Source organism: Salvelinus sp. IW2-2015, linkage group LG9 (assembly GCF_002910315.2).
Source record: "Salvelinus sp. IW2-2015 linkage group LG9, ASM291031v2, whole genome shotgun sequence".
Classification (NCBI taxonomy): domain Eukaryota; kingdom Metazoa; phylum Chordata; class Actinopteri; order Salmoniformes; family Salmonidae; genus Salvelinus; species Salvelinus sp. IW2-2015.
The window spans coordinates 1,082,368-1,109,693 of record NC_036849.1 but is presented as its reverse complement, the minus strand read 5'-3'; the positions used below and the strand labels follow the sequence as shown (position 1 = coordinate 1,109,693).

The following is a 27,326-nucleotide window of genomic DNA, read 5'->3' as shown; positions in this document are numbered from 1 at the left end:
GCGTCTCCAGACTCTGTCACATCTGTCACGTGCTCAGTGTGACCTGCTTTCATCTGTGAAGAGCACAGGGCCAGTGGCGAATTTGCCATTCTGGTGTTCTCTGGCAAATGCCAAACGTCCTGCACGGTGTTGGGCTGTAAGCACAACCCCCACCTGTGGACGTCGGGCCCTCATACACCCTCATGGAGTCTGTTTCTGACCATTTGAGCAGACACATGCACATTTGTGGCCTGCTGGAGGTCATTTTGCCAGTGCTCTGGCAGTGCTCCTCCTTGCACAAAGGCGGAGGTAGCGGTCCTGCTGCTGGGTTGTTGCCCTCCTACAGCCTCCTCCACGTCTCCTGATGTACTGGCCTGTTCTCCTGGTAGCGCCTCCATGCTCTGGACACTACGCTGACAGACACAGCAAACCTTCTTGCCAAGGCTCGCATTGATGTGCATCCTGGATGAGCTGCACTACCTGAGCCACTTGTGTGGTTGTAGACTCCGTCTCATGCTACCACTAGAGTGAAAGCACCGCCAGCATTCAAAAGTGACCAAAACATCAGCCAGGAAGCATAGGAACTGAGAAGTGGTCTGTGGTCACCACTGCAGAACCATCCTTTATTGGGGTGTTTGCTAATTGCCTATAATTTCCACCTTTTGTCTATTCCATTTGCACAACAGCATGTGAAATTTATTGTCAATCAGTGTTGCTTCCTAAGTGGACAGTTTGATTTCACAGAAGTGTGATTGACTTGGAGTTACATTGTGTTGTTTAAGTGTTCCCTTTATTTTTGTTGAGCAGTATATATATATATATATATATGACCTTCCACCCACTCCTGAAATATGAATGCCTGATGAAGCAGCCAGGTCACCCGTGAAACAAGTCAGTATTCGACGTCCATCCATGTATGAGGACGTCAGGAGATGACATGGAAACCGGCCTTCAAGTAGGTTTTGATTTTGCTAAAGCGTTACGGACGGGGATGGCGGATGGGTGTAAGCATCTGCCTCTGATTCCAAAGGTTACAAGTTCGAATAGGTCAGTTAGGATCACCACTTTATTTTAAGAATGTGAAATGTCAGAATAATAGTAGAGAGAATGATTTATTTCAGCTTTTATTTCTTTCATCACAATCCCAGTGGGTCAGAAGTTTACATATACTCAATCAGTATTTGGTAGCATTTCCTATAAAATGTTTAACTTGGGTCAAACATTTGTGACCAAGCTTTAATTTCCAGACTGATGTCTTGAGATATTGCTTCAATATATACACATACTTTACCTTCCTCATGGATGCCATCTATTTGTGAAGTGCACCAGTCCCTCCTGCAGCAAAGCACTCCCACAACATGATGCTGCCACCCTCGTGCCTCACGGTTGGAATGGTATTCTTCGGCTTGCAAGCCTCCTCATTTTTCCTCCAAACATAACGATGGACATTATGGCCCAACAGTTCCATTTTTGTTTCATCAGAACAGAGGACATTGCAAACCGTAGTCTGGATTTTTTATGGCAGTTTTGGAGCAGTGGCTTCTTCCTTGCTGAGCGGACTTTCAGGTTATGTCGATATAGGACTCGTTTTACTGTGGATATAGATACTTTTGTACCTGTTTCCTCCAGCATCTTCACAAGGTCCTTTGCTGTTGTTCTGGGATTGATATGCACATCTCGCACCAAAGTACGTTCATCTCTAGGAGACAGAACGTGTCTCCTTCCTGAGCGGTATGACAGCTGTGTGGTCCCATGGTGTTTATACTTGCGTACTATTGTTTGTACAGATGAGCGTGGTACCTTCAGGCATTTGGAAATTGCTCCCAAGGATGAACCAGACTTGTGGAGGTCTACAATTTCTTTGCTGAGGTCTTGGCTGATTTCTTTTGATTTTCACATGATGTCAAGCAAAGAGGCACTGAGTTTGAAGGTAGGCCTTGAAATACATCCACAGGTACACCTCCAATTGACTCAAATGATGTCAATTAGCCTATCAGAAGCTTCTAAAGCTATGACATAATTTTCTGGAATTTTCCAAGCTGTTTAAAGGCAGTCAACTTTAGTGTATGTAAACTTCTGACCCACTGGAATTGTGATAGTGAATTATAAGTGAAATAATCGGTCTGTAAACAATTGTTGGAAAAATTACTTGTGTCATTCACAAAGTAGATGTCTTAACCGACTTGCCAAAACTATAGTTTGTTAACAAGAAATTTGTGCAGTTGTTGAAAAACCAGTTTTAATGACGCCAACCTATGTAAACTTCCGACTTCAACTGTACATGCTCTCTCAGTCATCTCTCCCAGTGAGGGGAAACCAGCAGCTGATAAGTGAGTAGCCAGCCAAACCCTTAACGAGCATATTAAATTCAGCCGTGCATGTTCAAGCCAGTGGGCACGTTCCCGGCTGATTACATGGCTTGTGGTGCAGGTGAGGGCGTGGACATTAAGTGGATGACCCTCACTGCGCCACACTCCCTTCTTCTCATGAGGGAGGCCGTCAGGTGACCAACCACGAGCCATCCTAACAGGCTGACTACACTGCTTGCATTGCATGCGCTGCAAAATAAAAAGTCAATGTTATTCAATAACTGCTCGCGCACCAACGAGCGTCTGCGTTGCCAAGGGCTAAAATAGAAGTTCTATTTCTGACGCAGATCGCGCTGCAAGTCCTGCCTCTCCCATCTCCTCATTGGTTTATAGAAGCAGGTACCCACGTGCCATCTCCTCATTGGTTATACCCACGTGGGTGACTGAAAGACGAACGAGGTCAGTGGGGGTAATGCACCTAATTTATGAATGTTGCCAATCGCAATACAAAGTCAAGAGAAGAAAAAGCCTGGAAGGAGGAGAGATGACTAGAAATTATTCAGTTGACCATTTTATGTGTGGATTAATTTGTGGAGAAGAGGACCTTGTGTATTTCAGGTAAAATAACAATGTTTATATCCCAGGACAAATTAGCTAGCAACAGAAAGCTAGCTAAATAGGACAAATTAGCTAGCAAGTGCAAGCTTGCTAAATTGCCATTTGTTTATTGCTTTTCGACCTGTCCCCAAATTAATATAATTGGTTCAGTTTGTTTGATATTTTAACCTGCGTGTCGTGATCGCGTTTGGTGTAGGCTGTAGGGGGACAAAATACATTTATGCACAATGGCGCACGCGCGCAGCCGGTTTGGGTTTTGTGTAAGGCTTCCAGCTGATGGCTGCGTTCCAGGACGTTAAATATGAATAATGGTTGAATAGCTAAGACCTAGTATACATCCACAGGCAAACCACACACAGAGCTCAGCTTTCACATATGAATCATATGTAATTGGAGCTTTTGAATGGTGGCCAAGTTGACATGGGGCATTGTGATGTCATGACTGGTACTCATGCGCGCACGGCATGCAGACACATTGACGCACGAACCCCCGCGACTCATCGAGCCTGCGAGTCGACACGCTGAAAGAAATTAAGTGCCTCCATTGCAACTCATTGAATTACTATGGTTGCATCCCAAATGGCAGCGTATCCCCTATATAGTGGACTACTTTTGACCACAGACCTATGGGCCATTTGGGGCAGAGCCTATTGCTATGGGTACAGTGCTGTGACGTGGGTCATTTAGGTTTAACAGCGCTCTCTTAGAAGAATTCAGTAGCATACCTTTACACCAACCCTCTTCTCGAGGCTGATTATCTAATGCTGTCAAAGCACCAATGACTTACCACTCCAGCAGGCATACAGTACAACTACGCCAATGTATCCACTTAACATGGTATGTCAAGGCCCTGGCAATGGTTTGGGTTAGCTGAGTTTTGTAACATAGTGACCATGCTAACACAGGCATAGTGTAGCACAAGTCTGTAGCGCAGGGCTAACACAGCCATAGTAAAAAAATAATAATACATACTGCTAAAGAGATACTCAATTGAGAAGACATCCCACAGTCAGAAACACAGCCATGGCCTGGACACGGTTTCCTCAAAGACGGCGTAGTGTGTCTGATGAAACAATATAGCAGATGCAAGTTGTCGTGCCTCCAGACACTCCTAATCTGTGTTGTCTGTAATCTCTACTCCTCTCATGGGATTACAAGTCTGGATTGTCATATTCTCTCTCCAAATCCCAGTTTATAAACACACAATCCCCAGTTTATTCCGTCTTAACATCTGCAATGTGCATGTCATTTAGAAAGCGGAGACCATTGTATCTATCAAATCATTACAAAGACCCTGCACGGCACTTGGTTGAAAATTGGAAAACCGCAGATGGCTACTGCCTCGCATGCAACGCACAGAAAGACAGTTTACTTTAAATCCGGATAGAGAACTATCTGACGTCATAAAAAGAGTGTATATCTCTTTGTCTCCATGCAAACACACACTGTACGGGGCCACAGTAGCAGCGGGCCCGGCCATTAGCCGATAGTGAGCGTTATTACACATAATAAATGAGTCTGTCCGGCCAGGTGAGAATGGATAGAATTATTAACTGGCCCTGGCATCTGTGTGTGTGTGTGTGTGTGTGTGTGTGTGTGTGTGTGCGTGTGTGTGTGTGTGTGTGTGTGTGCGCGCAGGCGGGCAGGCGTGTGTGCGCGCGCGCGAGTCGCCGCCGTGTGTGTAATCAAAAGATTGATGACGGACCAAATAGACTTTTCTCTGGACTCGACCCCGACGTGCACGGCATGGATAAACAGATTTACCTTTTCATTTTTCCAACCACAGAGATGATTTGGGAGACAAGTTTTGCGAATATATCCAAGACATACATTACGCTGTTACGAATGCTGATGATGCAGAGTTTTGCATAATCTGTGTACTATGTGTATTTGTGCACACACTTCTGTTTATTGTAACATGATCTATGCAGAGGAAAGTGAACAGATGAGCAGTTCTCTCTCTCTTGTGTAGGTTTTAATACAACTAACAGTTGGGGAAACAGTATTTTACAGAGTTAAGTGTCCTCTACAATCTCACTCACTCAGCCAGGCTCTCGGAGTGGCTAGCATAATGTAGCGTAGCCTGGCTAGCCTCTGCCTGATGAACCCTCTCTACAGAGTGCTCTCTCTCTCTCTCCAATCGTCACAACTCTCTCTCGCTTTCCCTCCCTCTTTTCCCTTCTACCGCCATCTCCTTCTCGGTGTTTCGCCATTGAATTGTCTAAACTTTCTCTCACAATGTTTCTCCCATCTGGTTCTCCTTTCTCATTATCTTGCCGTCCTCTTTCGCTACCTCTCATGGGTTCTCGTCCCAACCCTTTACCAATGGGTTCTAGATCCAACCCCTAAATCTGCACCCAGCCTCTTGCCCAGGCCCTACTCCAGACCCTCCTATTCTTCTTCATATCATTGGAGAGTGTGGCTGACAGCAATAGTGTTCATGTCATAGTAATAATGAGTGTGTCATCAGGCCTAGAGTCACCATACACACTCATCACTCACTGTTTACACACTACGAGAGAGAGAGAGAAAATTCAAAGATGATACAGACCCCGAGACATTAATCATACTGATCTTTCACACTGACGGTATCCCTGGGCCTCCTACACACACTCTGGGGCACATTAGAACACAACATCACTGGTGTGTGTGTGTGTGTGTGTGTGTGTGTGTGTGTGTGATCAGTATGATTAATTTCTGGGAGTCTGTATCTTCTTTGTATGTGTGTGTTGATGATCAGTAGAATAATATTTGTGTAATCTATGCTCTCAATCATACTCTCTCTTTCTCTATCCGGCTTTTATTGATCAAACTATAAAGAGCTGGAGGAAGACACACTTTGATAAGTGTGAGTCAATGAGCACCACTTCAGAGTTACGGGTATCTCTCCAGATGCGTGCATATACGCGTGCACACACACACACACACACACACGCACACACACACGCACACACACACACGCACACACACACACGCACGCTTCCGTGCTGGCGCACTGGATCGCTGACAGCTGTGTGACTAACAGTATTCATAAGTGCATCAATAACAACAGTAACGTGTCTGAGTGTCTGCCAGATGGAGAGCAGCATCACAGCAGGCTTGCAGGCAGGCAGAATCACTCCTCAGGAGGGCGGGGTTCTTCTATCCATGTGGGGACCTAAAATCCCCTAAAGTCCCCACAAGGATAGTAAAACAAGGAAAATTCTCCCTCATTTTTATTTATTTTATTTCACCTTGATTTAACCAGGTAGGCAAGTTGAGAACAAGTTCTCATTTACAACTGCGACCTGGCCAAGATAATGCAAAGCAGTTCGACACATATAACAACACAGAGTTACACATGGAGTAAAACAAACATACAGTCAATAATACAGTAGAAAAATAAGTCTATATACAATGTGAGCAAATGAGGTGAGATAAGGGAGGTAAAGGCAATAAATAGGCCATGGTGGCGAAGTAAATACAATATAGCAATTAAAACACTGGAATGGTAGATTTGACAGTAGATGAGTGTGCAAAGTAGACATACTGGGGTGCAAAGGAGCAAAATAAATAAATAAATACAGTAGGGGAAGGGTAGTTGTTTGGGATAATTATAGATGGCCTATGTACAGGTGCAGTGATCTGTGAGCTGCTCTGACAGCTGGTGCTTAAAGCTAGTGAGGGAGATAAGTGTTTCCAGTTTCAGAGATTTTTGTAGTTCGTTCCAGTCATTGGCAGCAGAGAACTGGAAGGAGAGGCGGCCAAAGGAGGAATTGGCTTTGGGGGTGACAAGTGAGATATACCTGCTGGAACGCGTGCTACGGGTGGGTGCAGCTATGGTGACCAGCGAGCAAAGATAAGGCGGGACTTTACCCAGCAGGGTCTTGTAGATGACCTGGAGCCAGTGGGTTTGGCGACGAGTATGAAGCGTGTGCCAGCCAACGAGAGTGTAAAGGTCGCAGTGGTGGGTAGTATATGGGGCTTTGGTGACAAAACGGATGGCACTGTGATAGACTGCATCCAATTGGTTGAGCAGGGTGTTGGAGGCTATTTTGTAAATGACATCGCCAAAGTCGAGGATCGGTAAGATGGTCAGTTTTACGAGGGTATGTTTGGCAGCATGAGTGAAGGAATGCTTTGTTGCGAAATAGGAAGCCAATTCTAGATTTAACTTTGGATTGGAGATGTTTGATGTGAGTCTGGAAGTAGAGTTTACAGTCTAACCAGACACCTAGGTATTTGTAGTTCAGAAGTTAACATTCTAAGTCAAAACCGTCCAGAGTAGTGATGCTGGACGGGCGGGCAGGTGCAGACAGCGATCATGCATTTAGTTTTACTTGTATTTAAGAGCAGTTGGAGGCCACGGAAGGAGAGTTGTATGGCATTGAAGCTCGTCTGGAGGGTTGTTAACAGTGTCCAAAGAAGGGCCAGAAGTATACAGAATGGTGTCGTCTGCGTAGAAGTGGATCAGAGACTCACCCTCAGCAATAGCGACATCATTGATATATACAGAGAAGAGAGTCGGCCCAAGAATTTAACCCTGTGGCACCACCATAGAGACTGCCAGAGGCCCGGACAACAGGCCCTCCGATTTGACACACTGAACTCTGTCGGAGAAGTAGTTGGTGAACCAGGCGAGGCAATCATTTGAGAAACCACGGCTGTTGAGTCTGCCGATGAGGATGTGGTGATTGACAGAGTCGAAAGCCTTGGCCAGGTTAATGAATACGGCTGCACAGTATTGTTTCTTATCGATGGCGGTTAAGATATCGTTTAGAACCTTGAGCGTGGCTGAGGTGCACCCATGACCAGCTCTGAAACCAGATTGCATAGCGGAGAAGGTACGGTGGGATTCGAAATGGTCGGTGATCTGTTCGTTAACTTGGCTTTCGAAGACCTTAGAAAGGCAGGGTAGGATAGATATAGGTCTGTAGCTGTTTGGGTCAAGAGTGTTCCCCCCTTTGAAGAGGGGGATGACCGCAGCTGCTTTCCAATCTTTGGGAATCTCAGATGACACGAAAGAGAGGTTGAACAGGCTAGTAATAGGGGTTGCAACAATTTCGGCAGATAATTTTAGAAAGAAAGGGTCCAGATTGTCTAGCCCGGCTGATTTGTGGGGGTCCAGATTTTGCCGGTCTTTTAGAACATCAGCTGACTGGATTTGAGAGAAGGAGAAATGGGGAAGGCTTGGAGGAGTTGCTGTGGGGGGTACAGTGCTGTTGACCGGGGTAGGGGTGGCCAGGTGGAAAGAATGGCCAGCCGTAGAAAAATGGTTATTGAAATTCTCAATTATAGTTGATTTATCGGTGGAGACAGGGTTTCCTATCCTCAGTGCAGTAGGCAGCTGGGAGGAGGTGCTCTTATTCTCCATGGACTTTACAGTGTCCCAGAACTTTTTTGAGTGTGTTGCAGGAAGCAAATTTCTGCTTGAAAAAGCTAGCCTTGGCTTTTCTAACTGCCTGTGTATATTGGTTTCTAACTTCCCTGAAAAGTTGCATTTCACGGGGGCTGTTCGATGCTAATGCAGAACGCCACAGGATGTTTTTGTGTTGGTTAAGGGCAGTCATGTCTGGAGAGAACCAAGGGCTATATCTGTTCCTGGTTCTACATTTCTTGAAAGGCGCATGCTTATTTAAGATGGTGAGGAAGGCATTTTTTTTTATAATCAGGCATCCTCTACTGACGGGATGAGGTCGATATCCTTCCAGGAAACACGGGCCAAGTCGATTAGAAAGGCCTGCTGAAGTGTTTCAGGGAGCGTTTGATAGTGATGCGTGGAGGTCGTTTGACCGCTGACCCATCACGGATGCAGGCAGTGAGGCAGTGATCGCTGAGATCTTGGTTGAAAACAGCAGAGGTGTATTTAGAGGGCAAGTTGGTTAGGATGATATCTATGAGGGTGCCCATGTTTACAGCWYTGGGGTKGTACCTGGTAGGTTCATTGATAATTTGTGTGAGATTGAGGGCATCAAGCTTAGATTGTAGGATGGCYGGGGTGTTAAGCATGTYMCAGTTTAGGTCACCTAGCAGCACGAGCTCTGAAGATAGAYGGGGGGCAATCAGTTSACATATGGTRTCCAGAGCACARCTGGGGGCAGAGGGTGGTCTATAGCAGGCGGCAACGGTGAGAGACTTGTTTTTAGAGAGGTGGATTTTTTAAAGTAGAAGTTCAAATTGTTTGGGTGCAGACCTGGGTTAGGGTCACTGTTAGGGTAAATAAGATTTTGAATAGAAATACATTTTAGGTCCCCATGAGGATAGAATAACAAAATGTGTGTGTGTCTTCATACGTGTGTGTGCTTTTGCCTGCATGTGTGTGTGCATGCCTGCATGAGTGTGTAACAGCTCCACAGACAACACCTGGGGGCCAAAGCTGATGGAATATTACCAGTGTGACAGACTTACACACAGAGAAATTATAGCTTGATCCATTATCGCTATGTCCGCCCATTGATTTGCCCATACATCTGGCCTACTAGGATCTGCATGCTAGATGCGCGGGTTCAGGGTCATGAAATATTGGGAAGTGATGTCACGGGCTGGTAGAATAAAGAGGAAACAATACCTAAAAAATAAAATCCAGAAATGTATAATTCTTGTGCAATTTATATAAAAAAAATGAATGAAATAAAAACCTCAATGTAGCCTATCTGGCATTAGCGCGTAAGCCTAACTTTTAGGGTCTAACTGTACGCGTGCCAAATAGCCTACACCCCTATCGCAAATACTTTTTGGAATGGGCAAGAAAAAGTTCATTGTCAATCCTCCGAGGAAAAAAAGTACTAAGTTGAGTTTAATTCAATAAGAGAAACGCTTTGAAATGAAGCTGATAATAAAGAGGCGGGAGGGCCAGAAAAGTAGCCTAATGTTTGGGAAAGACTTGGTGAAGTGATAAAAAAAGGATGATAGCAGTGTTACGTGTGATGATTGTGAGGCGCTATACAAATAAGACCATCACAAGATGGGGACTTGAAATAGGCCTATAGCATGTCAAGGGATCTGCAGCCTCCTGTTCCGATGGCAGTAGGTTTATAACCTCTCACACAGCTTTAATAGTAACTCCTGAAGACTTAAGCATTCCTTGCATCTTGAGAGAACGAGAATGTGCAGTTAGATACCGTCTTGTAAAGGTGCCATCTTCATCAGCATCCTAAAACGTTGATAGTATTTCAACCACATACAATTGTGACTCGTTTCAGGAAACTAGGCGTATGTCGCACGTAACTACGTCACAGGAGAGCCGTTTGAACGTTATTATTATTTATTTATGCTAGCCATGTATACGGACGGGTAAGGTACCTGAGACCTGAAAATAGCTGTGCAATACAGGTGTGCCAATCTTGTAGCGTCATACCCAAGAAGACGAGGCTGTAATCGGTGCTTCATCCAAGAACTGAGTAAAGGGTCTGAATACTTATGTAAATGTGATATTTAATTAGCTTATTTTTAATAAATTTGCAAAAATGTTTAAAAACCAAGATTTGTCATTTTGGGAAATTGTGTGTAGATTGATGAGGGAAATAAAGAATGTAATCCATTTTAGAATAAGGCTGTAACGTAACAAAATGTAGAAAAAGTGAAGGGGTCTGAATCCTTCCCGAATGCACTGTATCCTTTTCTCTCCCCATCTCTGCTCCCTCTCTCTGTTCTTTCGCTCTACTGTGTCTCTCCCCCTTGCAATTTCTTACCCTGTTTTCACTCGTCTCTCCCCCTCTCTTTTCTCTCCCTCGCTCCCATCCTCTCTGTTGCTGTAAAGCAAGGCATGAAATTAACTGTTATGAAGAGTAATGGCTTATTTTGCGGCCGTAGGTGCAGCGCTGAAATATACATCTGAAATGCCGTGTGCATATATGGGTGTGTGAGTGCAAGTGTTTGTGTTTGCGTGTGTCCACGTGTACACGTTTCGAGGGCACGTTGAGACGTGATTGGTTGGATACATGAAGAGTACGTGAAACGTTTCATTTCAATAGAGATGTATGAAACTAATCAGCGGATCATCAGCCAAATAATCAGCATGTGTGAACTGGAATGGAGCTTTAACCCTGTCCACACACACACACACACACCCGGAAACACACCCACAGCGGAACATGATGTCGCAATGTAATACACTGGCAGGGCTCTATGCTGACTTTTTAAAATATTTTTTTTACAAGGAGCACGTGTGCGCCAAAGACATTTAGGTGCACAATATTTGAGGTAAAAAAGCTTGAATCCTTTTTTCTAGGCACACTGGTGCTTTTAAGTTAAAATTCCAGGTCGCACAGCAAAATATCTACGCGCATATGCGATTAAAATGGTTGCACTCTAGAGCCCTGACTGGCAGCCGTGGCATGGGTGAGCAGAGGGCAGCAGTCATGTACACGTCTCCTCTTTTTCCTGTCTCTTTCTTCCTCCGTCTCTCATTCTTTCCCAGACATTTTTTTTTTTAAGACAAAGAGTGGAGAGAGAGGAAGAGAACGACCTAAAGAGAGACAGAAAGAAAGAGATGGAAGAAAGAGGGAACGCAAGAGAGGGACGGAAAGAAAGAGAGAATTATTGTTTCCCATCAGGAAGACGTCGCACAGTAACAGAAAAACGATATGAGCAGAACGGCAATCTCCCAGCCAAATACCTCAGTGACAACGCACACTGTATTATCAATCAATAAATCATTAGTGTCTCTGCTGATTCTGTCTAAAGCCCACACAAGCCACATCCCTGATAGACACACACACACACACACACACGGGTGCGTATAAGCATGCATAATGATCAACACAAACAGACAGAGGGATCAACACACACGTTAACAGATACACAATGACATACGTGCACGCACAAACCCTCCCACATGCACCGCTCCCCCAGACACACACCCCCCACACGTCTGACTGTACGGTATTTATCAAACCAGTCTCCTATGATTCCAACCACGCCTCCCCAGTATTAGCCAGCTCTCCACAGACTCCCATGGCTTTTGTGTTCCACCATTGTGCCCAGGTGTAATGATCGGTATCGCACCCCTGCCAATATGCGCTGCCCAGGCCTGGATGCAGCAGGCAGCAGAATTAAACAGTACTCCGTCAGGCACGGAGCCCCTGCCACGACAATAGGCGGCAAACGAGAATAAATGTAATCCATCTGCAGAGAACAGTCTTTTATATGAAAAAGAGATTTCTTTAATTCCCTCTTCATCTGGTGATGGGGGGGGGGTAGAGGGTGGGAGGGAGGAAGAAAGGGATGGAGGTATAAGACGTCAGCCTAGAAAGCTTCATTTGTTCTCTCTCTCCCTCCCTCTGCACTGTTTCTTTCTCTGAAGAAGTTTGACGACGTTACGCACTGACGATAGTAAATAGCCAAGTTTGTCCTTTTTACTGTGGGCCTCACTCACGTTCCCAAAATGAGGACGAAAAATGTCGGAAAATACACAGAAGTGAGGATTAGCTCACGATATGGGTCATATTCAATATGCACCAAACAGAAAAAAAACAGACAAACAGGGAGGGACTGCATGGATTTGCCCAATAAGAAACGCTCGTGTTCGCTGTTCGTCCCCCCGAACAATGTTGCTCCGGTGTGACTTAATGAATGCGGCCATGGTGTCGTACCTCATTGACGTTGATGCCGTGTCTCCTCATATAGTCTCTGTCGTTGACCTGGCCTCCCTCGGCAAAGTCCATGGTCAGGATCCGCCTGGTAGACAGGTCCCAGTGGATCTTAGGTACCTGAGAGAGGGATGGAGGAAGGGAGGATGTTTCACAATTGCATGACAACACGATAGCAACCGTTAGAGGAGTTTCTATTGTTTTCCTTCACACCTCCCCAAAACACACACACACACACACACACACACCATATCTCTCTGGGAACATTCACTATCACACTGATCAATAGTAGCTGCTCTTAATCAATCATGCCCTCTGGACAGTTACCAAGCCACATTCAACCGAAGCTAAAAGAAGAATGGGGAAATAGACAGTTATATACGACAAGGAAAAATAGACTGTATACTCAAGCAGAGTAAAAACATGATATTTCTTCCATCCCAGTGTGTGTGTGTGTGTGTGTACCTTGAGCCAGGGGAAGTGTGCGAGCATGACCGCCACCTTCTCAGCGTTGCGTCCCTCGTTGAGGAAGTCCAGCTCTGCAGGCATGTTCTTCTTAGCCTCCTCCACCAGCCACATGAAGGCAAAGTCTGGGAACAGCCAGTGGACCATGTTCAGCAGGACCTAGAGGGGGAATAAGCATGTACGCACGGCACATACATATGCACAGAGACACGCACGCATGCATACACAAATACACACGCACGCATGCATACACAAATACACACGAGAGACAGGGAGAGAGAGACACAGACAAAGAGAGACAGAGACAAAGAGAGACCGAGACAAAGGGAAACAGAAAGAGAGAGAAACAGAAAGAGAGACAGGGAGACCGAGAGAAAGACATTATTGAGAGACCATCGATGAGATAACATGTCAGAAGATACGTCGACGGTTATTGAATACAGACAGACAGGCTCACCTCCATGACCACGATGTCCTTGGAGCTCTGTGTCTGGACTTTGGGGTGTTGGACCTTCACAGCCACCGTCCTACCATCATGCAACACTGCCTTGTGGACCTGGGCCAGCGACGCCGCGCCCTGGGGTTCCTCATCGAAGGAGATGAACAGATCAGAGAGCTGAGGAGGGAGAGGGAGGGAGAGTGGGAGAGAGAGAGGGGGAGAGAGATAGTTAGAGAGGAGCAGCACCCCCGGGATGTGTGTTTTTGTGTGCATGCATCCATCTGTGTTTGTGTATGTGTGTCTGTGCATGTGTGTACGTATGCATGTGTGTGTGTTGTGTATAGTTGAGCCCCTTATCAATCAGTGAGTCAGGGCTTTGCTGCATGACTGGCCTCTTCTAATGGAGCCGCAGGAACAACAGCCATCAGGCTGTGTTACAGGCTGTATCCCTCTCCCTCCACTTCTTATGGGCAAGAAATACAATGACATCGCTCTATAATTCTGTTCCATTACGTCCTCCATCCGCCTCTCTCACACAAGGCTGGCCTACTGGCTTCATGACTATCCTGCTCTTTTTTTCTCTCAATTCAATTTAATTCAAAGGGTTTTATTGGAATGGGTAACATACGTTTAAACAATAAATAGAAGTAAAATAAACAAACAATCAGAAATGAACAGTAAATCTCGCTCTCTCTAAAATGGTGGCCCACTGAAAGTCAAGGAGGAGCCAAGGTGAGCCTCTGCCTCTAGGTATGTATGGAACCGGACGGACGGACAGTGATGGGTTAGACAGACAGACAGACAGACAGACAGTGATGGGTTAGACAGACAGACACAGACAGACAGTGATGGGTTAGACAGACAGACAGTGATGGGTTAGACAGACAGACAGACAGACAGACAGACAGACAGACAGACAGACAGACAGACAGACAGACAGACAACCCTAACCCACTGGGCACTGCAGCAAAAAAAAACAGCCCAATGACCCCAAACTACACAGACAGACACACGCATACATACAGTACACATATTCATGCGAGCAGACATACACACACAAACAGCACCAATAACTTGTGACATCCAGTGAGAGTTGGATGATATATTACAAGTCTAGAAGTGTGTTGGTGTTGGGCTGGCTATCTGGGATTCTGCCCTGTGTGTCCGGCGTTACAGGTGTTTGTATGTGTGTGTCAGTCAGGATGGCGACAGGAGTGGACACAGCCAGCCAAACAGGCGGTGAGCGGGCATGAAACAGGCAGCGGAGCGGGCAGAGACAGACACGGGCGAGAGGCCAGGGTCTGTTTCTGCCCTGCGGTGCCAGGTGAGCTGTGCCACCTGTGCCAGATGACAGGTGGCAATGCCAGGGGGAAAAAAGTGGGCACTCCTGGCAAGCCCGAGTCCGACGAGTCACCTTCTCCCATACAGATGGGGGAAACCCATCTATATACACGACCGTTCAAATGTTTGGAGTCGCTTAGAAATCTGCTTGTTTTTTGAAAGAAAAGCTCATTTTGTGCTATTAAAATAACCTAAAATTGATCAGAAACAGAAACCTCACAAGTCCTCAACTGGCAGCTTCATTAAATAGTAGCCGCAAAACACCAGTCTCAACGTCAACAGTGAAGAGGCGACTCCGGGACGCTGGCCTTCTAGGCAGAGTTGCTAAGAAAAAGCCATCTCTCAGACTGGCCAATAAAAAGAAACGATTAAGATGTGCAAAATAACCCAGACACTGGACAGAGGAAGATTGGGAAAAAAGTGTTATGGACAGACGAATCTAAGTTTGAGGTGTTCGGATCACAAAGAAGAACATTCGTGAGACGCAGAAAAAAATGTAAAGATGGAGGAGTGCTTGACGCCATCTGTCAAGCATGGTGGAGGCAATGTGATGGTCTGGGGGTGCATTGGTGCTGGTAAAGTGGGAGATGTGTACAGGGTAAAAGGGATCTTGAAGTAGGAAGGTGATCACTCCCCTTTGCAACGCCATACCCTGTGGACGGCGCTAAATTGGAGCCAATTTCATCCTACAACGGGACAATGACCCAAAGCACAGCTCCAAACTATGCAAAAACTATTTAGGGAAGAAGCAGTCAGCTGGTATTCTGTCTATAATGGAGTGGCCAGCATGATAACCGGATCTCAACCCTATTCAGCTGTTGTGGGAGCAGCTTGACCGTATGGTACGTAAGAAGTGCCCATCAAGCCAATCCAATTTGTGGGAGGTGCTTCAGGAAGCATGGGGTGAAATCTCTTCAGATTACCTCAACAAATTGACAACTAGAATGCCAAAGGTCTGCAAGGCTGTAATTGCTGCAAATGGAGGATTCTTTGACAAAAGGACACAATTATTATTTCAATTAAAAAGCATTATTTCTAACCTTGTCAACATCTTGACGATATGTCCTATTCATTTTCCAACTCATTTCATGTATGTTTTCATGGACAACAAGGACATTTCTAAGTGACCGCAAACTCTTGAAAGGTAGTGTACATACATACCAGACAGTTGAAGTCAGAAGTTAACATACACTTAGGTTGGAGTCATTAAAACTCGTTTTTCAACCACTAGAAATTTCTTGTTAACAAACTATAGTTTTGGCAAGTCGGTTAGGACGTCTACTTTGTGCATGACACAAGCAATTTTTCCAACAATTGTTTACAGCCCGATTATTTCACTGTATCACAATTCCAGTGGGTCAGAAGTTTATATACACTAAGTTGACTGTGCCTTTAAAAAGCTTGGAAAATTCCAGAAAATGATGTCATGGCTTTAGAAGCTTCTGATAGGCTAATTGACATCATTTTAGTCAATTGGAGGTGTACCTGTGGATGTATTTCAAGGCCTACCTTCAAACTCAGTGCATCTTTGCTTGACATCATGGGAAAATCAAACGATATTAGCCAAGACCTCAGAAAAGAAATTGTAGACCTCCACAAGTCTCGTTCATCCTTGGGAGCAATTTCCAAACGCCAGCTAACTAGCTTCATCTGTACAAACAATAGTACGCAAGTACAAACACCATGTGACCGCTCAGGAAGGAGACATGTTCTGTCTCCTAGAGATGAACGTACTTTGGTGCAAAAAGTGCAAATCAATCCCAGAACAACAGCAGAGGACCTTCTGAAGATGGAGGAAACAGGTACAAAAGTATCTACAGTTGAAGCCGGAAGTTTACATACACCTTAGCCAAATACATTTAAACTCCGTTTTCACAATTCCTGACATTTAATCCTAGTAAAATTCCCCTGACTTAGGTCAGTTAGGATCACCACTTTATTTTAACAATGTGAAATGTCAGAATTATAGTAGAGAGAATGGTGTATTTTAGCTTGTATTGCTTTCATCACATTCCCAGTGGGTCAGAAGTTACATACACTCAATTAGTATTTGGTAGCATTGCCTTTAAATTGATTAACTTGGGTCAAATGTTTTGGGTAGCCTTCCACAAGCTTCCCACAATAAGTTGGGTGAATTTTGGCAGATTCCTCCTGACAGAGCTGGTGTAACGGAGTCAGGTTTGTAGGATTCCTTGCTCACACACGCCTTTTCAGTTCAGCCCACAAATGTTCTATAGAATTGAGGTCATGGCTTTGTGATGGCCACTCCAATACCTTGACTTTGTTGTCCTTAAGCCATTTTGCAACAACTTTGGAAGTACGCTTGGTGTCATTGTCCATTTGGAAGACCCATTTGCGACCAAGCTATAACTTCCTGACTGATGTCTTGAGATGTTGCTTCAATATATCCACATAATTTTCAATCCTCATGATGCCATCTATTTTGTGAAGTGCACCAGTCCCTCCTGCAGCAAAGCACCCCCACAACATGATGCTGCCACCCCCGTGCTTCATGGTTGGGATAGTGCTCTTTGGCACAGTGGCTTCTTCCTTGCTGAGCGGCCTCTCAGGTTATGTCGATATAGGACTCGTTTTACTGTGGATATAGATACTTTTGTACCCGTTTCCTCCAGCATCTTCACAAGGTCCTTTGCTGTTGTTCTGGGATTGATTTGCACTTTTCGCACCAAAGTACGTTCATCTCTAGGAGACAGAACGCGTCTCCTTCCTGAGCGGTATGGCGGCTGCGTGGTCCCATGGTGTTTATACTTGCGTACTATTGTTTGTACAGATGAACGTGGTACCTTCAGGCGTTTGGAAAATGCTTCCAAGGATGAACCAGACTTGTGGAGGTCTACAAATCTTTTTCTGAGGTCTTGGCTGATTTATTTTGATTTTCCCATGATGTCAAGGAAAGAGGCACTGAGTTTGAAGGTAGGCCTTGAAATACATCCACAGGTACACCTCCAGTTGACTCAAATTATGTCAATTAGCCTATCAGAAGCTTCTAAAGCCATGACATCATTTATTGGAATTTTCCAAGCTGTTTCAAGGCACAGTCAAATTAGTGTATGTAAACTTCTGACCCACTGGAATTGTGATACAGTGAAATAATCTGTCTGTAAATAATTGTTGGAAAAATGACTTGTGTCATGCACAAAGTAGACGTCCTAACCGACTTGCCGAAACTATAGTTTGAGAACAAGAAATTTGTGGAGTGGTTAAAAAAAACGAGTTTAAATGACTTCAAATGTACCTTCTGACCTGCTTAACTGCAGTTGGGGAAAACCCATGACTAAACACAACCAATAGCAAGCGCGCGCACACACACACACACTCCACAGGAATTTGGCACATACGTGGAAACACATGGCTAGAACAAAAAACGAACATGCACAGTACTGCTCTAGTACATGGATAAGAGCTAGGCTATATACCACACCTATTTAAATCAGGCATCTGGTAGCCTAACACTCCTCCCCTCGAGTAGCCGAGCCCATATTCATATTATAAATCTCTCCTCCAATAACAGTACTTATCTCTCAAGTCTAGTAATGGGTATTCCCTCCTTCATTAATATCACTGATCACCAAACTGGGGGTTACCTGCTCTCCTCCTCCTTTCCCTCTCTCCCCCTCTCTTTTCCTCCTCTCTCTCCCTTCCTTCTTTCCTTCCCTCAGCTGCAGTAGCAGTTGGATCAGTAATTAGCGAAGGGGGTGCGAAGGTTAAGCAGCGACAGTCCTCTGGGACCGGACTCATTACAGTATGCATACAGCCTGCCTGCCTGCGTGTCACATTAAATACACTCCCCACTGAGGCACTCTATTGTGCTGTAATAGCCTGTGTGATAGCCTGTTAACATAACAAGGTGTCACAGGCAATATGTTCCCCCACCGCAACACAGCTATGGGCCTAATGATGGTGGGTGGGATAGTGTGGTAATATAACAAGGTGTCACAGGCAATATGCTTCCCCACACAAAACGATTTATGGTAGGCTATGTACGGTGGTGTGCTCACATGTAATATGCTCCCCCCAGGAACAACACTATTGTAATAGTTTATGTGAGAGAGTGGCACAGCACTCTATAGTATCATAATAATACTAGTAAAGGGTACTTATTCAATAAAGTGGCATACGGTCACGACAGATACAGGTGTACCATCTTTAAAATCACTCTGTCGCAAATAATTTACCTGCAACTGCAAACTTTTAGTGTATTCAAGGTTTTCAAAAGGCTTCTAAAGTTTGCAAGTGCCACTTTATAATTTCAGACGAAAAACGCATCAACCCCAACGAAAACTGGTCAAATGAGGAGAAAACATCTGTATGCTGTGTGCATCGACAAACAGGAATATGTCACGCGTCGCATTCAAATGATAAGAACCCTACAAAAACATGTAATCTACCTATAAAGACCACAGCAATGTCATCACAACACCCCACCACTTCTCTTCTCGTTGTTTTCCTCTCCTCTGTCTCTCCGTTCTTTTCTCCTTTTTCCGCAGCGTCCCCCGCGCCCGTCTGCGTAGCTGACCCGGCCTGTCCTTTTATGAAATGATCAGATAATCTGCGTGTTTTTCGCCGCTGCCCTGCGGCGGGAGGCAGACAGCAGAGCAGTTCATCTCAAACCTCAGATGACTGGGAAGGCAGATCAGCGGGCAGCTGCGATTGGCCAGATAAACGCCCGCCTGACCCCTGACCCTAACCCTCAGGCAGATGGCCAATGGGAAGGCCACCGGCGGCCATGACTGTTAGCGACGCGATATCATCTCAATCAGACCGAGAAATGAAACAACAGAGAGAGGGGAGGAGAAGGCGGATGGGAGGGAGGGAAAGAGAGAGGGAGAGAGAGAGCAGGCCTAGAGATGCATCTCTAGAGAAAGAGGCTTTGGGTCAAGACCCATAACACATACCCGACGACCAATACAATGGTACAGCAAAACAAAATACAGTAGGCCAGTCACCCACACATGCCAACCACACAACCATCATGTCTTTAAAAGCACTTCACTGACTTCACACTCGGCAGTAAATGAAATGTCCATTATCTGTAGAAGCTGCTGTCCTGCTGGGTTATAAATATGGATGCCTGAAGGTGAAGAGCTGTATCTGTTTAAGGTGTCTATACGTCTGAGTGTTCCCTCTTACACCACAGGCTCTCCCCTCTCCAACAGCTTCCTCGCTCGCTCTTCTCTCTCTCCGTATATAGTATCTCTTTGTCTCCCTCTCCCCTCTATAAGCGGCTGAATTACCCTCTGTAGGCGGAATGAACATTAACATTTTTATAGTAAAGTGTAGTTTCAATTATTTAAAAAAATTCTCTCCCCTATTGGCAAAACTGTCTTTTTCCCTTACAGGGCCACATTACTCTGGACCTCTTTTTGAAATTGGTGATGTTATCTTAATCATTGAAATAGAAAAATTCTAGTGTTCTACATGAAATTGTTTTTGGTTTTCCGAGGCTATGCATTTAAAATGGACACATGGCCAAATCTAATAATTCCATATTGGGGGAACAAAAAATAAATAAAATCGCTTTATTCATTCTCAAGGCTAGAGCAAGGGAAAAAATATGGAATTAGATTTTTTTTAAATAATAATGAGCACTGGTGTTGCTTATTAAGAAGTCGGCCTAGCTGATAATGTGTGTCCGTTTAATTAAATTGCAGTTAGTACGGTAAACATTGCTACTCTAGTTTCGAATCCAATTATTCTAATAACTAGCTGTGAATGACATCATTCAGAGACTGAAAAACATTTCTGAGAGGAGATACCGACACGCCTGGTGCCCAAATTGATTACGTAATTCGCGCAGCTGAGGGTCGAGTGGAGACGAATGGATGAGTCCTTCCCAGCTAGTTAGCTGGCAACAGCATGTTGCTAGTTAAAAGGTATATAAAAAAGCCATGTTTATTTCAATGGGAGAGGGAGAAATAACTTGAAGTATTGGTCACCATCTGGATATCACCGTGACATGCCAATTAGTTGGGGATCGGCGTCCCATCAACGGGACAGCTGTAAATCATGCAGCGCCTTTTTTTATTTACCTTTTAACTTGTGCCATGCTGTTGCCAGCTAACTAGCTGGGAAGGACTCATCCATCACAGATTTTAGAGAAACAACAAAATGTCGGTACATAAGTGTCTTATATCGGATGAAAGCTTAAATTCTTGTTAGTATAACTGCACTGTCCAATTAACAGTAGCTATTACTGCAAGAAAATGCCATGCTACTGTTTGAGAGCTCCTAACAACAAAACACTTTTCACAGCAATAGGTTTGATAAATTCACCTCTGAAGGTGAAATGTGTTCTTACATTCTGAAATCTTGCTCTGATTTATCATCCAAAAGGGTCCCAGAGATAACATGAAGTGTCATTTTGTTACATTAAATCCTTTTTCATATCCTAAAAAAGGTCCATATAGCATGCACAATCGATTTTGTATATCCACTTGCTCAATTTGCAAAGAAAGGAATCTGAGAAAATCACACCCAAAACGTTGTTTCAACCAGTCAAATCGCGTGGGTATGTATTCATCAGAGATCCTAGAACGTAACGAGACTTCACTATATCATTAGGGGTGTAGTATATCCTATAGGACACCATATTTGGTCAGAGAGCGACGCATTCATGGCACGCCGATGACGCGGGCGTTCACTCGAATGACTAACTTTGTCAAATAAGCATCAATCGGGGTCAAACAAAGCTAGCTAGATAGCCAATAAGCTTGCGGGAGTATCCGGAAACCATGTATCGGTCGTAAAATGTAGCTTGTAACCTTGTACGACAGCATGCCTTTTAATTTTGGACAAAAATTATAAGAATATTCAGAGTTATGAAGTTATGAAAACTGGTTGTTTTGTAAATGTTGAACTTATAATATGGCTACTAATACTGTAAAAGCTAAATCAAAGTCCAAGTATACAGACTTAACGATATTTTTGCAGAGAAATGTAATACGAATGCAAATGTCTCCTTCACGATTTGCCCAAATGTACCTGGGTGACTTCACACTAAATGTCATATTTCAAGTTATTCGCCTGAAACTTTGCACATACACGGCTGCCATCTTGTGGACACCATCGGAATTACAACCAGAGTGATGGCTGGAACAGGACCTTTCTGCTGCATTTCAAAGATGGTGGTAGGGAAAAAAACGGTTGTTTTTTTCTTTGTATTTTCTTCTACCAGATCTATTGTGTTATATTCTCCTACATTCAATTTCCACTAACTTCAAAGTGTTCAAATGGTACCAAGAATGTGCATATCCTTGCTTCAGGTCTTGAGCTACAGTCAGTTAGATTTGGGTATATAATTTAGGCGAAAATTGAAAAAAAAGGGGGTTATGCCTATAAACGTTACGACAAGCCAGTGCAACGGTGTTGTATTGAGATGCTTGCCGACGTGAGTTGCTTCCCACCGGGCAACAGTTGCTGTATCATGTGGTAGTTAACGCGTCCAATTTATTCCATCCCACTACATTTTATTTTGAGTAGGATAGCAGCCTACATGAGAAATAGCTTGTAATAGTGGTAGTAACCATCTGGATGTCACCGTGATGCAGTAGAACGTTACACTGCTCAATTGGGAGAGTTTGCACTGCAAGCTGGCAACAACATGGGGCACAGTGACCCTCGCTCTCTCTTGCCAAGCACTGCTGTCCAGCAGTAAGGAGAAGTAGCTAGATAGTGTATCCAATATCAGGCCAGGGTGACCGCTAAAGTACAAATACTGTAAAAATATACAACTACTATACAAAAACGGAATGATTCTGAACACTCTTCCAAGTCCCAACTTCGGCACACAAGAATAAACTAGCTAGATGGGAAGGGCTCATCAGGACGACTGACTGGCTGAACCAAATCCGTTCGTCTCCGCTCGACCCTCAGCTGCGCGACACGTGCGGCCTGTAGGGAGTTAACCCAATAACGTCACCTTGAAAAGCAGAACCATTTTACTGACTGGGTTTGAAAATGAAAGTGTTTGAAAACGAGGTCAGGTCAACCTCAAATTGCACATCTCTCTGTCACCGTATCCTTCCCTTTCTCTTTTTCTATTTTTTTCTCCCTCCCTCCTTTCTCTCTGCAGGTGGCCAGTGTAACCACAGGCCTGGGAGAAAGAATGATAGACTGTTCTGCAGCCCCAGCCTTTTTACCCAGGACCTTTTGGCTCAGAGGATAAAACGGGGACAAAAGCACTTAGCTGCCGGCCTCGCTATCTCCTGTACTGACATTATACAGTACAGGGGTCTCTCTCTCTCTTCCATTCACCTCCTTCTATTTCTCCCTCTCTTCTCCCTCACTCTCATGCTGCGCCTTATCTGAAGGAAATCTATGGACCATGGACCCTGCAGAGAACAAATCCCAGAGGGGGGTCGCGTTGACCCCTAGGCACCTGCTGAGATCAAGCCTCAGGGTTACAGCCTACCATGACACCACACACACTAGTATATATACACAATGCAGAAACACACATTCATGCATTCATAAGCACAGGTACACACACACACTGAAGGATATACAGTGCCTTCAGAGAGTATTCACACACATTGTTGTGTTACAAAGTGGGATTAGAATGGATTAAATTGTCTTTTCTTTTTAATCGACGATCTACACAAAATACTCATGTCAAATTTTTGATTAGAGTATTCAAATCCCTGAGTCAGCGATTACAGCTGTGAGTCTTGGTAAGTCTCTAAGAGCTTTGCACACCTGGATTGTACAATATTTGCCCATTATCATTTTAAAAATTCAAGCTCTCAAATTGGTTGTTGATCATTGCTAGACAGCCAATTTCAAATATTGCCATAGATTTTCAAGTAGATGTAAGTCAAAACTCAGCCAGTCATTCAATTTCATCTTGTAACTCGAGTATATATATTTGGACTTGCGTTTTAGGTTATTGTCCTGCTGAAAGGTGGATTTGTCTCCCAGTGTCTGTTGGAAGGCAAATTGAACCAGGTTTTCCTCTTTGCCTGTGCTTAGCTGTATTACTTTTCTTTCTATCCTGAAAAACTTGCAAATGACAAGCATACCCAGAACATGATTCAGCCACAAGCATGCTTGAAAATATTAAAAGTGGTACTGAGAGATGTGCTGTGTTGGATTTGCCTCAAACATAATGCTTTGTATTCAGGATTATTCTTTGAAACATTTTTTACAATGTTATACTGGATCAAAATATAAATTCAAAAACTTCAAAGATTTTACTGAGTTACAGTTCATAAGGAAATCAGTGAATATAAATAAAATGAATTAGGCCCTGATCTATGGATTTCACATGACTGGGCACTGGTGCAGCCATGGGTGGGCCTGGAAGGGCATAGGCCCACCCACGGGGGAACCAGGCCCAGCCAATCAGAATGAGGTTTTCTACAAAAAAGGGCTTTATTACCGACAGAAATACCTCCTCAGCAACTCCTTCAGACGATCCCACAGGTGAAGGTCAAAAACACATACGAATACATTAGCACCGCGTTATGACCTAATGTACAGTCCGAATACAGCAAATGCTAACACATAGTGTGTGTGTGAGTGTGACCTTACTCGCCTGTGTACTAGGCTTGGGCAGTATACCATATATACCATATACCGGGGTACTTGGAAATAGCCACGGGATGTAGCTACTTTTTTTGTTAGACTTAAGTAAATACCTGCAGTCAACTTGTATAATACGTTACGAGATAAAGCAGTACACACACATAATATACCCACGCATGCATAAACACAGGTACACAACAACGTTAAACACCTGTCACCTGGAACATTTTCTTCCTCTCGGAACACAATGACTATCTGATCCTGTTTTGTACTCTCTAGTAGGTCAACCCTGTCAAATTACATCCCTAAATCATCATAATGTATAGGAGAATAACAAAAAAATTGCTTTGGTAGAAGAGAGGGATTAGAATGACTCAGAATTAGATCCAGATACTCTTGGATGGGATTTCTGGAAGCAGCAACATGGCACCCAGCTCTAAGGAAGGAAGGAAGGTCTCTCTCCATCTTATGCTGGCAAGGGAGAGACTACAGCAGGTATGAATGGCCAGAGCTATGATGACTGGTCAAAGACAAGTCCTATCCTACCAGCCTGCTGGTCCACTAGCCCCAGGCCATACACACACACACACACGTTAGCCAGCTGTGAACCAAAGTGACATTTGAACAGGAAAATTCTTTAGGATCAAGCGTTTCATCTGGGCATGTTGAAACAGGCAAATTAACTTCGATCTCTGCCCTCCAGGCTATGGACTCATTACATGTTTTCTCTGGCTCTCCCTTCATCCTGGACATAGTATTCTTTTTATAAGTACACATTTTTCCCCAGGATTGTTGTTAGAATTTTCGTTTGTAGAGGACAGGTTCCTTATGAAAACAGATTGTGTTCATATCGCACACTTCACACTAATTGAATATACATGTATAACACCTTTTAGCGCCGCAGTCCTAGGGACCATATCAAATAAACCCGGATATGTAGACTACTCAATAGGAGTTATTTTGGGAGTGCAGGTCTGGCTAGTATATGTGAGCGTAGGACAGGTTTGGGCCAGAGGAGAGGCTGAGGTTGCGTCCCAAATGGCACCCTATACCCAATGGGCCCTGGTAAAAAAGTGGACGAAAATAGGGAAGAGACTGCCATATGGGACTCACCCCGAGATGATTGTTCCAGCTTTAACAGAGGCCTGTGAGTAGCTCTTTAGTGGGTCTGCTGATAGTACATCTATCAGACAGAGAGCTCTCAGGGAAACGTATTACTAAAGCTATACACCTACCTGCCGGGGGGACAACAGGAGCAGAAAATGATGTTTCCATTCTTTGCCCTGGGATTGGACACGTTTGGAATATCTCACACACATGCAAGCGCCACACACGGACAACAATTTTGGCACTTGGCACGCATAAAGGAATACATTAGCACCGTGCTGTGACATGATGTACAGTCCGAATACAGGAAAGGCCAACACAGTTTGTGTATGTGTGCATGTGACCTTACTAGTCTGTGTACCACATATACAGGGGGACTTGGAAATAGCCACAGAATGGTTTTCCAATACCGTCAAAATTGTTTTTTTCTCTTCTATAAATTACAATATTTGTAGCTACTTTTTAAGTAAATACCTGCAGTCAACATGTGCAATACGTTAGGAGATAACGTCTTTCACCGGTCACCTTTTCCATCATGAAGCTTAACGGTAGTCCTCAGTCACGTTGTTTAGTTTACAAGCACACAACGACGAGAGACCGGAGCCTTGTGAGTCACTCACTCACTGTTGTGCAGCATGCGCCAGGTGTTCGAGTAACCGTATGGAATTCACAACTAAATGTTTGCCAGCTAGACATCTTACAACTATCATGTTAACCGTCTAAGATGTGCTAAATGCTCTGCAGTTGTTCATTTGGTTTGCTAGCTCAGTAGCTAGCTAGCTAAGTGGTTAGCTTCTTGCAAAATCAAGCTTCCCTTGTAACAGCAGAAAATCCCCTACTGGATTAAGAGACTTACTGTATAAAATCCTGTGTGGCTCACTTGGTAGAGCATGGCGCTTACAACGCCAGGGTTGAGGGTCCCATTTCCTATGGGATTTTTCATGTACTTGTTATCATTGCTAACATTTGTGACCCTTTCAGGAAACTAGGCGTATATCGCACGTCACTACTTCACAGGAGAGCCATTTGAACAAAAACTTTAAAAAAAAATCTGAATTCGTTTTTTTGGGGGGGGCAGAAATGCCTTATGGAACATGTGAACTTTCATGTGCCTTAATAACAAAGTTGTAAGCCATCTGTAAATTTGAATACAATTGTTAAAATTACAACCCTAGTTGGTTTAGCCACAAACAAAGTCAGCAACCTTCACACTTGGCTGACACAATGAGTGGGCTGGATATGCCGAGAGATCAGTTCAGATTGGTCTGTCATGCACGCTTCTGTCGGAGCTGGTCAGTATGTGTAGGTAATCCTGTCTAATACCGTGTGTGTGTGTGATGTGTGTGTATATATATATATACATATATATATATATATATATATATATATACATATATATATATATATTATACTGGCATATAGTGAAGCATATATCACTATGTATCGGATGTACTAGTATGTATATATGTAATAGCCGGTTTACTATATGTCACGAATAATTGTATTACGTAATGTATGGCTAATGTTTGTTATGTATAGCTGTGTATATATATGTAGGTATGTATGATTTATATATTGATGTAGTATGATCGTATGTATGAGTATTGTAGTCTCATGTTGTATGTAGTATGTATGTATGTATATATGTATGTATATATGTAGTATGTATGTATGTATATATGTATGTATGTATATAGTAATGTTATATGTATGTATGTATGTATATATATGTATGTATATATATATATATGTATGTATGTATATATATATATATGGTATGTATGTTGTATGTATATATGTATGTATAATATATATATATATGTATGTATATATATATATATATAGTATATATATTATATATAGTTTATATATATATATATGTATATATATATATATATATATATATGTATATATATATATATATATATATTATATATATAGTATATATATATGTTC

General features: G+C 43.7%; 1 protein-coding gene across 2 annotated transcripts in view; it reads right to left on the bottom strand.

Annotated features, from left to right (window-relative positions):
- Positions 1-27,326, bottom strand: part of adck1 (aarF domain containing kinase 1) — a 167,439-nt gene that overhangs the window by 49,611 nt on the left and 90,502 nt on the right. For both annotated transcript variants that reach the window (XM_023993906.2, XM_023993907.2), the window contains exons 5-7: positions 13,398-13,556; positions 12,941-13,099; positions 12,479-12,595 (exon numbers count right to left, since the gene is read on the bottom strand). In XM_023993906.2, the coding sequence (XP_023849674.1) occupies positions 12,479-12,595; positions 12,941-13,099; positions 13,398-13,556 (435 nt within the window). The remainder of the gene's footprint in view (positions 1-12,478; positions 12,596-12,940; positions 13,100-13,397; positions 13,557-27,326) is intronic.